At 37.6% G+C, this 16,048-nt stretch overlaps 1 protein-coding gene across 1 annotated transcript; it reads right to left on the reverse strand.

Annotated features, from left to right (window-relative positions):
* Positions 1–11,671: 11,671 nt before the first annotated feature.
* LOC133765561 (vesicle-fusing ATPase-like) lies at positions 11,672–14,033 on the reverse strand. Its single transcript, XM_062199111.1, is given in 4 exon segments — positions 11,672–12,043; positions 12,046–12,235; positions 12,237–13,180; positions 13,183–14,033. Coding segments are annotated over 4 exon segments (2,217 nt in total). The 5' UTR covers positions 14,003–14,033; the 3' UTR covers positions 11,672–11,780.
* Between the last annotated feature and the right edge of the window lie 2,015 nt (positions 14,034–16,048).

A 16,048-nucleotide genomic window follows, 5' to 3' on the forward strand; every position in this document is an offset into this window, starting at 1 on the left:
TTTTTTTTACTTGCTTATTTCTATCGTAAATACAGTTGATTTCTCTTAAAAAAACATGTATGTGTATGTTTATATATATCTATATAGAAAAGAGAATAAACATGCACAGTTACCTTGGTAATATTCAGTACTTTTTGACTGGAGGTGAAGAACTTTTCAAAGAGAAGAAATTGTGCTTAGTCCATCCAAGTTGTCATACTTAAGAGGTTTATAATAAAAGTTGTCACATCCTAGTTGTCCTTTATATAGACATTATTTAATGGAATCCACAACTGGAGAACTTATGCTTTGGGTACATATAAAAACTTGGTTAAATCTTCATTTTTAGCAGATGATCAATGATCTTATGTCTTGTTAAAGGACATTCTTGTTACTAAGGTTTTCTTAAAAATTATTCTGAATAATAAATATAAAGACTGTTGGAGTAACATTGCTAAATGTTCTATTTCAACAAATAAGAGTTGCTGGTCAACTAGTAAATTAGTGACTTTCTTCTATAAAGTCATGGTACTTCTTCCCCTTTACTGCATTTACAGTGATTAATGGAACTTTAAAGAGATAACCCTGTGCACTGTCTGTAAGCTTCTGATAGAGCAGGTCTAGGATAGAACCTGGACCTCAAAAGATAGCCAATGTTAAGAACTAATACAAATTCCTGATGTGAGAAAGTTTGTGTTTTAAGAAAACTGATGTAAGAGGTTAGGATGTGTTCTGCATCATACCATTGTGTTTACAAGAGTTCGGACTCAAGCCAGAAAATTTGGTCTTTCAAGATAATTAAATCATTGTATGTCTTAAAAAAAAAAAGGCAATGTAACAACAGACACAACAAAAATAAAGAGTCACCAGAAATTACTACAAAGAGTTGTATGCCAGCAAACAGGGAAATCTATCAGAAATGGACAGATTCCTGGACACATGCAAACTACATAAATAGAACAATGAAAAAATAGAATATATAATCATACCCATAACCGAGTCAGAAATTGAATCAGTAATAAAGGCACTCCCAAGAAAGAAAAGCCCAGGACTGGATGGATTCACTGCTGAATTCTACCAGACATTTAAAGAAGAACTAACTCCAGTCATTCTCAAACAATTCAGAACAATTGAAAGAGAGGGAATCCTTCCAAATTCTTTCTATGAAGCCAACATCACCTTAATTTCTAAAAATGAAAATAATGCAACAGAGAAAGAGAATTACAGACCAATTTTCCTGATAAACATAGATGCAAAAATCCTCAATAAAATTCTGGCGAATGGAATGCAATAACACATCAGAAAGATCATCCACTCAGACCAAGTGGGATTTATCCCTGGAATGCAAGGATGGTTCAAATTCACAAATCAATCAATGTGATACAGCACATTAACAAACTGCAGAAGAAAAACCATATGGTTATTGCAATAGATGCAGAGAAATCATTTGATAAAATACAACACCCTTTCATGATAAAACTCTAAGCAAATTGGGTATAGAAGGAATATTCCTCCAAACAATCAAAGCAATGTATGAAAAACCCACGGCCAGCATCCTATTGAATGGGGAAAAGTTGGAAGCATTTCCACTGAGATATAGTACTAGACAGAGATGCCCGTTCTCACCATTGCTATTCAATATAGTGCTGGAAATTTTAGCCAGAGCCATTAGGCAAGAAAAAGATATTAAAGGGATATCAATTGGGAAGGAAAAAGTCAAAGTATCCCTCTTAGCAGATGATATGATTCTTTATTTAGGGGATCCAAAGAAATCTAGTAAGAGACTATTGGAACTCATAGAAGAGTTTGGCAAAGTAGCATGATATTAAATCAGTCAATAAAATCAACAGCCTTTATATACACAGGCAATTCCTCTGCTGAGAAAGAATTTCTAGGATCAATCCCATTCACAATAGCTACAAAAACAATAATATACCTTGGAATAAACTTAAGCAAGGGTGTCAAAGATCTCTATGATGAGAATTACAAAATCTTCAAAAAAGAAATAGAAGAGGATATCAAAAAATGGAAAAATCTTCCATGCTCTTGGATTGGAAGAATCAATATCATCAAAATATCCAATCTCCCAAAAGCAATTTGTAGGTTCAATGTGATACCAATCAACATAACAAATTCATATAGAGGCACAGGAGAACTCAAATAGTTAATGCAATCTTTTAGAACAAAAACAAAGCTGGAGGCATCAAAATACCAGATTTCAAGACATACTACACGGCAGTTATAATCAAAAGAGGATGATACTGGTAAAGAAACAGATGGATAGAACAATGGAACAGAATAGAAACGCCAGAAATCAACCCAAACATCTACAGCCAACTTATATTTGATCAAGGATCCAAAACAAATTCTTGGAGCAAGGACAGTCTATTCAACAAATGGTGCTGGCAAAACTGGATTTCCACATGCAGAAGCATGAAGTAAAACCCTTACCTTACACCTTACACAAAAATCCACTCAACATGGATTAAAGATCTAAATCTATGACCTGATACCATCAAATTATTAGAGAACATCAGAGAAAACCTGAAAGATATAGGCACAGGCAGAGACTTCTATGAGAAGACCCTGGAGGCACAAGCAGTCAAAACCAAAGTTAACAATTGGGATTGCAACAAATGGAGAAGTTTCTGTACTGCAAAAGAAACAGTCAGGAAAGTGAAGAGGCAACCAACAGAGCAGGAAAAATACTTGCAAATTATGCAATTGATAATGGTTTAATAACCAGAATCTAAAAAGAGATCAAGAATCTCCACAATATCAAAACAAACAACCCACTTAAGAGATGGGCCAAGGACCTAAATAGACGTTTTTCAAAAGAGGAAATCCCAACAGCAAATAGACATATGAAAAAATGTTCAGGATCACTATCCATCAGGGAAATGCAAACTGAAACCACAATGAGGTTTCACCTCACCCCAGTTAGAATCTCTTACACACAGAAATCAACTAACAACAGATGCTGGCGAGAATGTGGGGAAAAAGGGACACTAACCCACTGTTGGTGGGAATGTAAACTGGTAAAGCCAATATAGAAGTCAGTCTGGAGATTACTCAGAAACCTGAATATAGCCCTACCACAAGACCCAGTTATCTCATTCCTTGGAATCTACCCAGAGGAAATTAAAGTGGCAAGTAAAAGAACTGTCTGCAACTCAATCTTTTTTGCAGGTTAATTCACAATAGTTAAGAAATGGAATAAAACTAAATGCTCATCAACAGAAGACTGGATAAAGAAATTATGGGACATGTACTCTACAGAATACTACACAGCAGTAAAAAAATGAAATCTGGTCATTTGCAACAAAATGGAGGAATCTGGAAAACATCATGCTGCGTGAAATAAGCCATTCCCAAAGGGACAAATATCATATGTTCACCCTGATTGGTGACAACTAACTGAGCACCTAAAAGGAAACCTCTAGAAGTGAAATGGACACTATGAGAAACAAGGACTTGATCAGCACTTGTCCTGAATGTCGAGGAACAACTTACTATTTTATTCCTTTTAGTATTTTTTGTACTACTTAGTACTATTGGTTGAACTCTTTAATTAACACACAATTATTCTTAGGTGTTTAGATTTAACTGAAAAGTGATCCCTGTTAAATATCAGAGTGGGAATGAGAGGGAAGAATGAACTTGGCACATGTTCACTCAGACTTACCCCTAATGGTAGACCTAGAAATGTGCCAGGGGATTCCAATTCAGTCCCATCAAGGTGGCATGTACCAATGCCATCTCACTAGTCCAAGTGATCAGTTTCAGTTCATAATTGATCAAAAAGATAGCATTAAGTATCAAAGGGATTACATAAACAAGACTAGTGTCTGCAAATAATAATTGATAGAATTAAAAAGGAGAAAATGATCCAACATGGGAAGTGGATGCACAGCACAGAATGGCAGATGTCCTAAACAGCACTCTGGCCTCAGAAGCAGCCCTTAACGCATTCAGATCTGGCTAAAAAGTCCATGAGAGTTTCACAGACATGGAAAGCCAAGCCACTGTGGAAAAAAATGACCTAAATGAAATATCTCTCTGAGTGAGATCCCAGAGTAAAGAACAGACCATCAAAGAAGGAGGTACCTTTCTCTGAAGGGAGGAGAGAACTTCCACTTGATTATGGCCTTGTCTAAATAAGATCAGAGTTTGTGAACTCCAGAGACTTCCATAGCCTTGGCAACTCATGACATGAGCCTCGGGTTATTACTGACGTCATAAATAAGACTGTCAACTTTTAAATCAACAACGGGAGTCACTATGCATATGTTTTGTACTATGCTAATTCACTTTAAAGCTACTTCACAAAGATTACTCTATTTTGTGTGACTGTGGTGGTGCAGTCTGTTGAAATCGTTGCTTAGTATATACTGTTGATCTTCTGTATATAAAGATAATTGAAAATGAATCTTGATGAAGAATGAGATAGGAGAGGGAATGGGGGAGTAGATGGTTGCAGGTGGGAGGGATATTATGCAGGGAGAAGCCACTATAATACAAAAGTTGTATTTTGGAAATTTATATATATTAAATTAAAGTTGAAAAAATGAAAAAAAAAAGAAAGTGGTACTATCTTTTTTTGTTGACTTCTAGCCAGTGGCACAACAATAGAACTAGACATTACTCTATTATCAATTGGCATCTTTCCTTCCCTCCTATCAAGAGTTGTGACGAAAGTGTTCCAGATCTTACATCTTCTCCATTTATTAGTTACTCTCTCTTTTTTTCCTGCTTACTCTGAAGAGGAGTGAGAGAGATTGAGAGAGAGTGCTCCCATTTGGTCCCATTTGCTGGTACACTCCCCAGTTGCCCACAGAAGCTTAGACTGGGCCAGCCCAAAGCCCAGAGCCAGGAATTCCATCCCTTATTTATGTCAGGGCCACAAATATTTGAGCCATAACCTATTGCTTCCCAGGATATATGTTAGCAGGAAGGTGAATTTGGAAGTGGGGCCAGGACAGAAACCCAGGTACTTTGATATTGATGGAGGCATTTTAACTGCTGAGTCAAATACCTGACCCCAACATTTCACTTATTTTTTAAAAATAAAAGATTTTTTTTATTTATTTGAGAGAGGTGAGGTGGGGGGGAGAGAGAGAGAAGTCTTCCATCTGCTGGTTCACTCCCCATATGGCTGCATGTTAAAAGAAAAAAAAAAAACTGTCAACCCAGAATACTGCACCTTGCAAAGCTCTCATTTATGAATGAAACTGAAATAAAACCGTTCAAAACAAACAGAAATTGAAAGAATTTGTCACCAGTCTTCCAGCCTTACAAATGTTGCTCAAGGATGTGCTAAAACAGAGAAATACAGAAAGATAGAGATCGTTATGAAAGAATGCAAAGGCAGAAAATCTTCCAATAAAAATACAAAGGAAATCTAAAGCAAAAAAAAAAAAAAGGAATATTTACTGAAATGAGCAGGGCCAAGTTGTCATTTATCAATAGCAACCTTGAATATAAATGACATAAATTTTCCAGTTAAAAGATACAGATGGGCTGAATGTATTAAAAACAAACAAACAAACAAACAAACAAAAACCAAAAAAACAAGACTCACCCATTTGTTGCCTAAGAGAAACATACCTCAGCAAAAAAGATATATGCGGACTGAAAGTGAAAGATTGGGAAATGTTTATCCCATGCTAATGGGAGGAAAAGCGAGAAAATGTAGCCATCATAATACCAGATGAAAAGGAGTTTAACATAAAAACTTAAAAAATACATTGAACAGCACTACGTAATGATGTAGGGATCAATTAAACAGGAATACGTGACTATAATAAATGTATATGCACCAAATACTAAGGCACTTGGCTATTTAAAATAAATGTTAATGGATCTAAGAGAAACATAGACTAGAATACAATAGTATTGGGGGACTTCAACAGCCCACTTTGATCACTGGATAAACAAAATAGAGAGGAAATTGACAAAGAAACATCAAAGCTAATCTGCACTATGGACCGAATGTACTGAACTGATATTTAGAGAACATTTCATCCCATAGTTGAAGAATACACATTATTTTCTTTTTTTTAACTTTTATTTAGTAAATATAATTTTCCAAAGTACAGTTTATGGATTACAATGGCTTCCCCCCCATAACTTCTCCCCCACTTGCACCTCTCCCATCTCCCACTCCCTCTCCCATTCCATTCACATCAAGATTCATTTTCAATTCTCTTTATATACAGAAGATCAATTTAGTATGTATTAAGTAAAGATTTCATCAGTTTGCACCCACACAGAACATAAAGTCTAAAATACTGTTTGAGTACTAGTTATAGCATTAATTCACATTGGACAACATATTGAGGACAGAGATCCTACATGAGGAGTAAGTACACAGTGACTCCTGTTGTTGACTTAACAAATTGACACTCTTGTTTATGGCGTCAGTAATCTCCCTAGGCTCTAGTCATGAGTTGCCAAGGCTGTGGAATCCTTTTGAGTTCACCGACTTCGATCTCATTTAAACAAGATCATAGTCAAAGTGGAAGTTCTCTCCTCCCTTCAGAGAAAGGTACCTCCTTCTTTGATGGCCCTGTTCTTTCCACTGGGATCTCACTTGCAGAGATCTTTCATTTAGGGTTGTTTTTTTTTTTTTTTTTTTTTTTTTTTCCAGAGTGTCTTGGCTTTCCATACCTAAAATACTCTCATGGGCTCTTCAGCCGAATCTGAATGCCTTAAGGGCTGATTCTGAGGCCAGAGTGCTGTTTAGGACATCTGCCATTCTATGAGTCTGCTGTGTATCTGCTTCCCATGTTGGATCATTCTCTCCCTTTTTTTATTCTATCAGTTAGTATTAGCAGGCACTAGTCTTGTTTATGTGATCCCTTTGACACTTAATGCTATCTTTTTGATCAATTGTGAACTGAAATTGATCACTTGGACTAGTGAGATGGCATTGGTACATGCCACCTTGATGGGATTGAATTGGAATCCCCTGGCACATTTCTAACTCCACCATTTGGTGCAAGTCAGCTTGAGAATGTCCCAAATTGTACATCTCCTCCTTCTCTTACACATTATTTTCATCAGTGCATGAAACTTTCTGTAGGATAGACCATATGGTAGGCCATAACGCAAGTCTCAGTAAATTCAAATGAACAGATGGTCATAGAAGAAACCAAAAGGGAAGTCAAAACATTTCTGGAAATGAATGAAGATGACAATACAACACAACACTATTTTCCCTTTAGTTCATTTTTCCCCCTCCTCAGAGACTTTTTTCATGAATATCATGTTACGGCATTGTTGTTTTTTTAATCTACTTTACTTTCCATGGTCTCCAGCTTGTTACAAACAAGCTGGCCCTTAAATAAATATTTTATTTTTTTAAAGCACATTTAAAGAGAAATTATTAGCAGTTATGTTATAGAATAATGATTTATATATTAATTAGAGCAATGGGTGCTTATTTACCTTCTTAACTGTATTTCACAGATCAGAAGTTTCTTTTAATTTTACACTTGATCTTAGCCAACAGGCCGAGAAGCAATTGAAGTTTCTTTTAATTTTAATACAGTTCAACTTACATACTCTTTTCTTTCACAAATCATGCATTTATATGCATATAAAAATCACTACCAAATTCAATGTAAACTAGAGATTCTTCTTTGGTATCTTCCAAAAATTAGATTTTTTTTTTTTACATTTAGATCTATGGTCCCATTTGATTTAGTGTTTTGAAATATGTGACACCACTGTCTAGAATGATTACATGAAAGCCCAGTTGTTAGAGTACTATTTATTTAAAACACTATATTTTCTTCATTGAATTGTATTTCCTCCTTTTTCAAAAATAAGTTGATTGCATTTTTGTTGGTCTGTTTCTGGGCCCTCTCTTCAATTTCATAGTGTCTGTGTATGAATAGTGTCTATAAAAGATGACTGTTCTTTCAGAAATCCAATTTGGTCTTGATTATTCTAATTCAGTATCAAGTATTGAATTGGGTACTGTCTTTGTACTTTGTTCTGCTTCAATACTATATTGGCAACTGTAACTCTTTTACTTCCATATATGCTTTGGAATTTGTAAACAAATGAATATCAGTGAGAGTGCTATCATTTTTATTTAGATTATTTTGAACTTCTAGATCATTTTAAGAAGGAAATAATGGTCTTATTGAGTCTTCCTATATGTGAATACACAATACTTTCCAATTATTTAGATCTTTACTTTTATTTTGTAGTTTTGCTCATATGGATATTGTGCTTATTTTATTAGATTTTTTAATCAAATATTTTATTTTTGATGCTTTTGTAAACAGTGTCATATTCTAAATTTCAAATCCAAATTGTCCATTATGGGTATATAGTAAAGTGATCAACTTTTTTATTTTTATGGTCTTTTTTTTCCAGAAAACTAACTATACACTCATCCCTTGTTAAGCCTAGGGGTTTGGTTTAGGACCCCTGAGCATACCAGAATCTATAGATGCTCATGTCTATTATATTAAAGACCACAATCTTTGTAAGTAATCTGTGTACATTCTCCTGTATGCTTTAAATAATCTAGAAATGACTTTTAATACCTGTTACAACCTAAATACTATAAGTTGTTACAATGTACTCTTTAGGTAACCATGACAAACAAAAAGCCTGTAAGCATTAGATACAGAAATGGATAGTTTCTGTTCAGTTTATTAATCCACAGATATATAACCCATGGACACAGAGAACTGACTGGAACCACTATTAGTTCCAGGTGTGTTGTCAACTCTTTTGAATTCCTAAAATTCAGTCATTATGTTCAAACAAAATCAGTCATATTTATTACTTCCCATCTGCATTCCTTTTACTTTCTTTTTTTTCCCCACTATATTAAGTAGGACTTACAGTGAGATATTGAATAGAAGCAGTAAGAGTGGGTATACTTGCTTTTAAAGGAGAAACTTCAAGATTCTTGTCATTAATATAATGCTGCTATATTTTTTATAGGTTTTCCATATCAAGCTTTGGAAGCTCATTTGTATTGAGTGGTATTTAAATGTTAATTTCGTAACATGACATGTTGATAAACATATTTTAACTATTTTCTAATGAGAACAGAAATCTTTGACAAGCACTGTCAACTTTTGATTCTATTTAAATAAAGATAACACCACCATTAACTCATAACCATTTTGGCTTAAATTAAACTCTGAATCTCAGCACTGCTTCCCTTAAGCAAATATATTTTGATTTTGAAGCAGAATTACATATGGAAAATGTATTATTTATATAGAAAACCACAAATCACATTCTTGGCATTGTTATCATTGTTACCACCTTTGAAGAGGCAGTGAAAGCTGAATGCAGTCAAGCTCCTGAAAAACTGCCAGACAAGGTGCTGAGGGAATGAATTCTAAAGCAGTAGGATAAGCCACTAGTGCTTTCTATACGAAAAGGCAGAAATGGAAGTCACAATGAGAAATCTATTTGCCTCCAAAGGGAATATTTATTGTTGTATATGACAATGTATGGAGTAAGATATGTATGATTTGCACCAGGCTTAGAACTAGAAATTTTTATTCTTAGAACTGATCCCCTATGCTGAGCACTATTCAATTACTAACATGTCACTTTGGCCTTGTATTAACTTTCTCCCACACTAAGCATTCTCATTATTGCACTGTCTATAATTATATTAAAAGCAGTTCAAAAACAAGGCAAGAGACCTGTCATTTTAAGAAAATTTAATTATATAGTGATATTTTAAGGAGTGATTCTTAGGTTTTGTAACTGCAAATTAAATTTGCCTGAAATAATTTTAGTTATTTTTGCTTACTGCTCTTTTGAAATTGTGATTCTCCAGTGATTTCTGATAAAATCAGTATTAATTATTTGCATATGAGTTCTAATTTAAAATTTTCTTGATTTTTCTACCAAATGTTATCTCATCTCTATTTTTAAAATATAGTTCATTATTTAAATTCCATCAAAGATTTCATGATATCATAGAAAAACCACATTTCTTTTCCTTTTCTATAACACTTAAAGAAGATATGTCATGGCATAAAACAAAGTAAAGTATGTGTGTATTGGTTGGGAGTATTAGCATTGCTAATAAAAAGAACCATGCTCCGAACTGTAAATCATACAATTGGTAAGCTGGTTGAGGACAAATGTAGCTAGAGTTTGAAATGATGACATAAAGTTTTTGTGCACTCCCATATCCACTTTCTTTTATCCTCTCTTTTTCCCCTCAATTTTCCCATTTATTTACCTTTTTACATACACCTGACTTTATTGAAAATGCTATAACCTTAATGTGATACTATGGTAGCTATAATTCCTGGGATACAATATATTTTTTCTCTCTCTCTCTCAATAGATTCCTTCAAATTTCCAGGGTGAGACTTGACTTTTTATCTCTAATGACATAATAGTCACAATGCTGGTTGGCCTGTTGAGGAAAGAATTAGTCTGATTGTCTTAACGTGTCACATGCACATTTTGTGGTATGAGCTGACCAACAATCATTTTTATTCAAATTAAGATGGATGAGAAGAATTAGTACTAGATAGGACAGACATAGTTGTTCAGAGGGCTATGTCCAAGATCGCCTCATTTAACCTGCCCCTCTTATGTAATAGACTTTTCCACTCAATCTCGGCTGCCTAAGAAAGGATATATTTGTGCAAGGTATTATCATTATGAGATCATTTACTCAAACAGGTATCTCTGTAGGTATGTGTTTTTAATTTGCATTTGTGGTGAAAGAAGATGTAAAGCGGCATGTATATTTGGCTTGGCACATGCTATAAAATTGGGAAAAATACAAACAGCAGATAAGGAGAGAGACAATTGATATATTGTCATTTAGACTGATATGATATTTCAGTATAGAAGTGCTTCACAAAGCTGTGATATATTATTGCTTCATTTTTGAATTAAGCAGTCATTTATAAATATATTTGTATGCGATACCTTTAACCAAATTCTACCAAAATCAATTTCTAAAATTCAATGTTCATCTCAACAATCTTTATTGGTTTTTGCTAATGTTAACTTACCAAGCATTTCTTCTTCTTCTTTTTTTTTTTTTTTTTTTTTTTGTAAATGACTTTATTTTAGTAACTTCTTTCTGTTGCGGGGTATACACTTTTCTGCATATGGATCTTTCTCAGGCTTGTAACATCTACCAAGTGGTGACGATCTGGGTATTTCTGATCACAGAACAAGTTACTTCCATGAGGGGCTGTCAGGGCAAACAGCAGTAATCTGACTTTCTCTTAACAAAGCTCTCCCGACTTCAATTCGGAAACACTTCTGCAAATGTCTGAGGAAGCAGCTCAGACATGCAAGACCCTGTTTCTTTAAGCAAAGATAGTGAGCGGCTTTCTGGGAGAACCTTGAACCAAACGCCAATTCCCTTTAGTGTTAACACCGGGAAGCACATTCTAGTCACGCTCCAGGGATGCGCAGGGGCGGCTCCCTCGCCCTAGGCCTCTGCTGTCCGTGTGCAGGGGTGGCGGTGGCTGTGGGAGGGAGTTAGCACGTGTAGTGTTCACCAGCACGGGATGTTTCGCACACGTAGCTTCTGGTCAGAAGGAAGCATCTTAGCTCGAAAGGGAAACACAGCATTCTACAGCAAATCTGCACCTTCCTCAAACACGAGAGGGTCTCGGGAAGCAGAGGGAGGGGCTCCTGAGCACTAGTCATGCAGACTGGGCGCGTGGCGAGGGTGGAGAAGCGGTCACTGAGTCCAGCATCTGGAGGTGGCGGAAGACCCCCGGCCGTCTTCAGCGCGGTCACTCCCCTTGGTCACTGTGTCCTGCAAGCGGTCGTCTTCAGTCCAAGTCCAGGGGGCTAGCTGCTTCTTCTCGTAAGAGGGCCAAGAATTTCCTCACCGGGTATTCAGGATCCATTTGCAGGGACATCTCGATCAACATCAGCAACTTCTTGATTCCTATCCAGACCTTCTTCCCTTTGACTTGCTGTGCAATTGTGGTGCGTTCCTTATCCTTGAAGTTGCCCCAAAGCTCCAGAGCTTCCAGCAGCTGCTCTCCCGTGGCAATGTTGGGCACGTGGATAGTGGTGCTGAAGGCGTTAACATTTCCATTTCCTGAAGGACGTCTTTGCAGCTGGTGGTCCCAATGATGAGAAGCTTGCGGCCCTGAGGAGGTGCCTTTTTCAGTAACACAAGGAGAGCCTGTAAGACCAGATTAGAAAACCGAGGGCCAATAGGGACATAATCTAGCAATCTCTCAATGTCATCCACAACCACACAACTGAGCTGGGATTTTATACGCATCATCAAAGATCTTCTTCATAGCCTGACACTTGGCTGTCTCAGAAAAGCCAATCATCTTATCGGGAGAACAGATCTTGATGAAGGGGAAGTTGGATTCCTCTGCAATCTTTGCAGCTAACGCAGTCTTCCCACTATGAGGAGAGCCTTCCAGGAGGACGCTGACCAAGGGTGTGCAGTCACTGTTTTTAGTCTGTTGTACCAGCAGCTCCCTGTCATCCAGGACACGAGTGACTGGGTCACCCCACTTGATGATTCCATTCATAATGTAACTGGCATAATCCTCTTGATTTGTGCCAAATGCTGGTTTAATATCATTCTCCAAAGAAGCAAGGAAGTCTCCTCTTGTCACCTGCAGGCTCTCTGCTTTCCCCATGTCCACTTCTACTTTAGTACTGGCCTTTATATGTCTGTTCATAGCAGTGGACTGTGCTGTGCGCACCAGGCCCTCCAGTTCAGCACTGCTGAAGTTCTTGGTCTCCACGGCCAGTTCTTTGATGTCTACATCAGCAGACAGTAACTGATGCCCTCACATCCTCGCTGTGTGGATGTGCAGGATCTGTAGCTGACCTTTCTTGTCTGGCAAGCCAATCTCCATCTTAACCTCCAGTCTTCCAGGTCGAAGGAGAGCCTCATCTATCAGATCTGGTCTGTCGGTCATTCCGATGATGAGGATGTTGTTCAGCTGCTCTGCCCCATCAATTTTGGACAGTAACTGGTTGACAACGGTGTCATGAACTCCTGTACTACCAGCCATGCTTCCTCTCTGCTTGCAAATGGCATCGATTTCATCAAATATGATGATGTGCAAACCACTGTTAGCACCAAGCCCCCTTTGCTCCTCTTCAGCATTGGCAAAGAGTTTACGAATATTTGCCTCTGACTCTCCCACATACTTGTTAAGAATTTCTGGCCCGTTGACTACTTTGGGCTCTCTGCATTCAACATCTTGCCAATCTGTCGAGCCAAGAGGGTCTTACCACAACCTGGGGGTCCATATAACAGGATGCCTTTAACATGCTTACAACCCATCTGCTCCACAATCTCTGGGGGAAATACTCGAGAAGCAAATGCTCGTCAAAAGATATCTGAAAATTCCTTGTCCAAACCTCTGATTCCCATTTTTTCAAAGTTCCAGTCAGGATTGATGATGGAATGGCGATTTTCCTTGGTTTTAGCCTTGCCAATAAGATTAAGTGATGAATTTTCTGCTTTTTCAAATGCAACTTGGCTGTTTCCAACAACCAGTCCCACTTCGATCTTCTGTCTTTTCCCTGTTGCAGGCTCTCCCTTCAGGATGGCTTCAATATCCTTCACCAGCAAACCAAAAAGCTTTTCATTAAAGCTAAACACAAGCTGTTGTCCCACTGAGAAGGCCTGGTTGTTGAACTGCTGAATGAATTCAGCTGCCATCTTGTCCGTGTCGTAAGGGTTGGAGTCAATGTTCTTTTTCTGCAGGAAATCGATCTCGATGGTCATTGTGCCAATACGTTGCTTGGCTTTGTCAAACGTATACAGGGAGACTTCTATTTCTTGGCCAATAGAAAGTCCAGCCCATTTTCGCTGGGGTAAGCTGAAGGCAATGCTCCCGGGCACCACAGACGGGTGGGTCCTCAGTGTAAACGTGTACCTGTGATTCGGGGAGGTCCTCACAACCATGTGCTGGCCAGACTGGAAGTCCATTTCATTCACAACTGCATAGTTGGTTAAAGATAATTCATCCGTAGGACATCTTGCAGCTTGCATGCTCTGGCCCGCCATCTTCGCGGACACGTCCGGCTCCGCGGCTGCAGCTCTGCGTTCCCCACCAAGCATTTCTCCTTTCTAGATGTTTTGATTAAGTATCCACTAGTGTTTAATTTTAAGATATGTGTAACTAAGAAGTTTGCATGTTTATGCTGTGATCCATGTATACATTGGCATTTTGATAAAACAATCACAGTGCCAGCTTCCTGGTTCATAGCTGCATTAGTTGCTGAACATTTCTTACATTTCCTAATGTTCCTGTTGGGGGAAAAACGAATAACACAGCGAGTGGTTTAAAATGAAGTAGGTTTATCATTTACTATTCTCAAGTCAGAAGTCTTAAGTGAGTCTTAAGGGACTAAAACAAAGATGTCAGCCAAGGTGTGTTTCTTTTAAAGCTCTAGTAAAGAACCTATTCTGGAAGTTTCCAACATTTCTTGACGTGTAACCACATCATTCCCTCTTGTGCTTTATATCCTTTGTTTCTCATGTCTCTCAATGGGATGACATCAGGCCCACAAAGATAATCCAGGAAAAAATACCATCATTAAATCCTAAATCTTCATGAAACCTGGAAATCACATTCTGCCATGAAGTAAAATATTTATGGATTCTGTAATTTAGACTTGAGCATCCTTGCGGGCATTATTCTGTTATGACCATTACTGCAGCTACAGCAAATCAAGTGTCCTTTGGTTATTTTCTAATTGTATATATAAATCTCATCTTCAAAGTGAATGCAGCACTCAAATTCATACTTGTTGACATTATTAAGTTGATGCCAAAGCTTGCAAACCAAAACAGAATCCCCAAGTTAAATCAAGTGTTCACTGAAAATCCTTTGTTTGCTCTTCACTGTCCTGTGGATTCTTCACCTGCCTTGAGTTGATGATTTTGTTTTCAAAAACACTGTCAGAAAATTTTTGACATGAAATATAAAAAGCAAGGATACCTGGATTTGGGTTCAGTGAATTGTGATAACCATAACCCTATGAATTCTTTAATAAATTATTTATATAATCAGGCTATCAAAGATTCAGTTTTACTGTATGAACATAAAGAATCTGCGAATGAAACATTATTCATCATAATTCAATATCTGACCACTTATAGAGGCTAGATCTGTCTGCAGGTACTTATCAAAGCAGTATGGACTATCACAAAAGCCTTAGGGTAACACAGTCCAGGGAGAGCTGTCAAGTAAGAGGAGTACTGGGTCAGAGTAGGTAAAAGCAAAGAGTGGCTGGGAAGATTAGTAGAGAAGAATTGTGAAAAAGACATGCTTTAAGTCCAAGACAGAAATGAAGGAATTTGAATGGGGTATTTGAGAGAGAAGAGTGTAGGGGTTAGGCACAAGGGGGTAAGTGGGATGGAAAGAGGCATTAATGTATCGGAGGTGCTGTGCTAGAAGATAGGAGCCATCCTTTTTTCTTTTCTTTTTTTTTTTTTTTTGATGGGTGTGTTAGAGGAGAGTGAGTGAATTAGGACGAATATGTGAACCCATAGGAGGCTGACTATGATAGGTTTTAAGCCTCCATGGCCCTCTGAACTTAAAGGATATTGGGATGGGGTATATTTATGGGATTCTTTAGGTAAATATAAATAGCAGGATGGTGTGTGGTGATTGCAGGGTGTGATGTATCCCATACTATAGGACTGACTAAAGGGAGAGAGGAGGTCTGGGTAGGGGGTGAAAGGACACACTCCCATGAAGGATATGCATATAGGTTTTGTTTCTGGTGGAAATGGAGACAGATGCCCCTAGGCAATGGAGAAGGTCTCTGCCTATCAGAGGAGTGAGACTTTTGGACAGACCTAGGAAAGTGTGTGGAAGAGAAATATCCCCAAATATATATGGGGGGGGGTGGTTATTGAGTGTCTTGATTAGGCCTTTCATGCTGACAACAGAGACAGAGGAAGGAAGGAGTAGGTTATAATATTCATTTAAAATAGATAAACTATGCCAATGTCCACCAAAAAGGAAATTCACTTGCCAGATACTGTCCCTATTACGCTCAGGTCCATGGACTAGACTGCAATGGGGGCTGTGGAACCCAGTCT

Source organism: Lepus europaeus, chromosome 8 (assembly GCF_033115175.1).
Source record: "Lepus europaeus isolate LE1 chromosome 8, mLepTim1.pri, whole genome shotgun sequence".
NCBI classification, from domain to species: domain Eukaryota; kingdom Metazoa; phylum Chordata; class Mammalia; order Lagomorpha; family Leporidae; genus Lepus; species Lepus europaeus.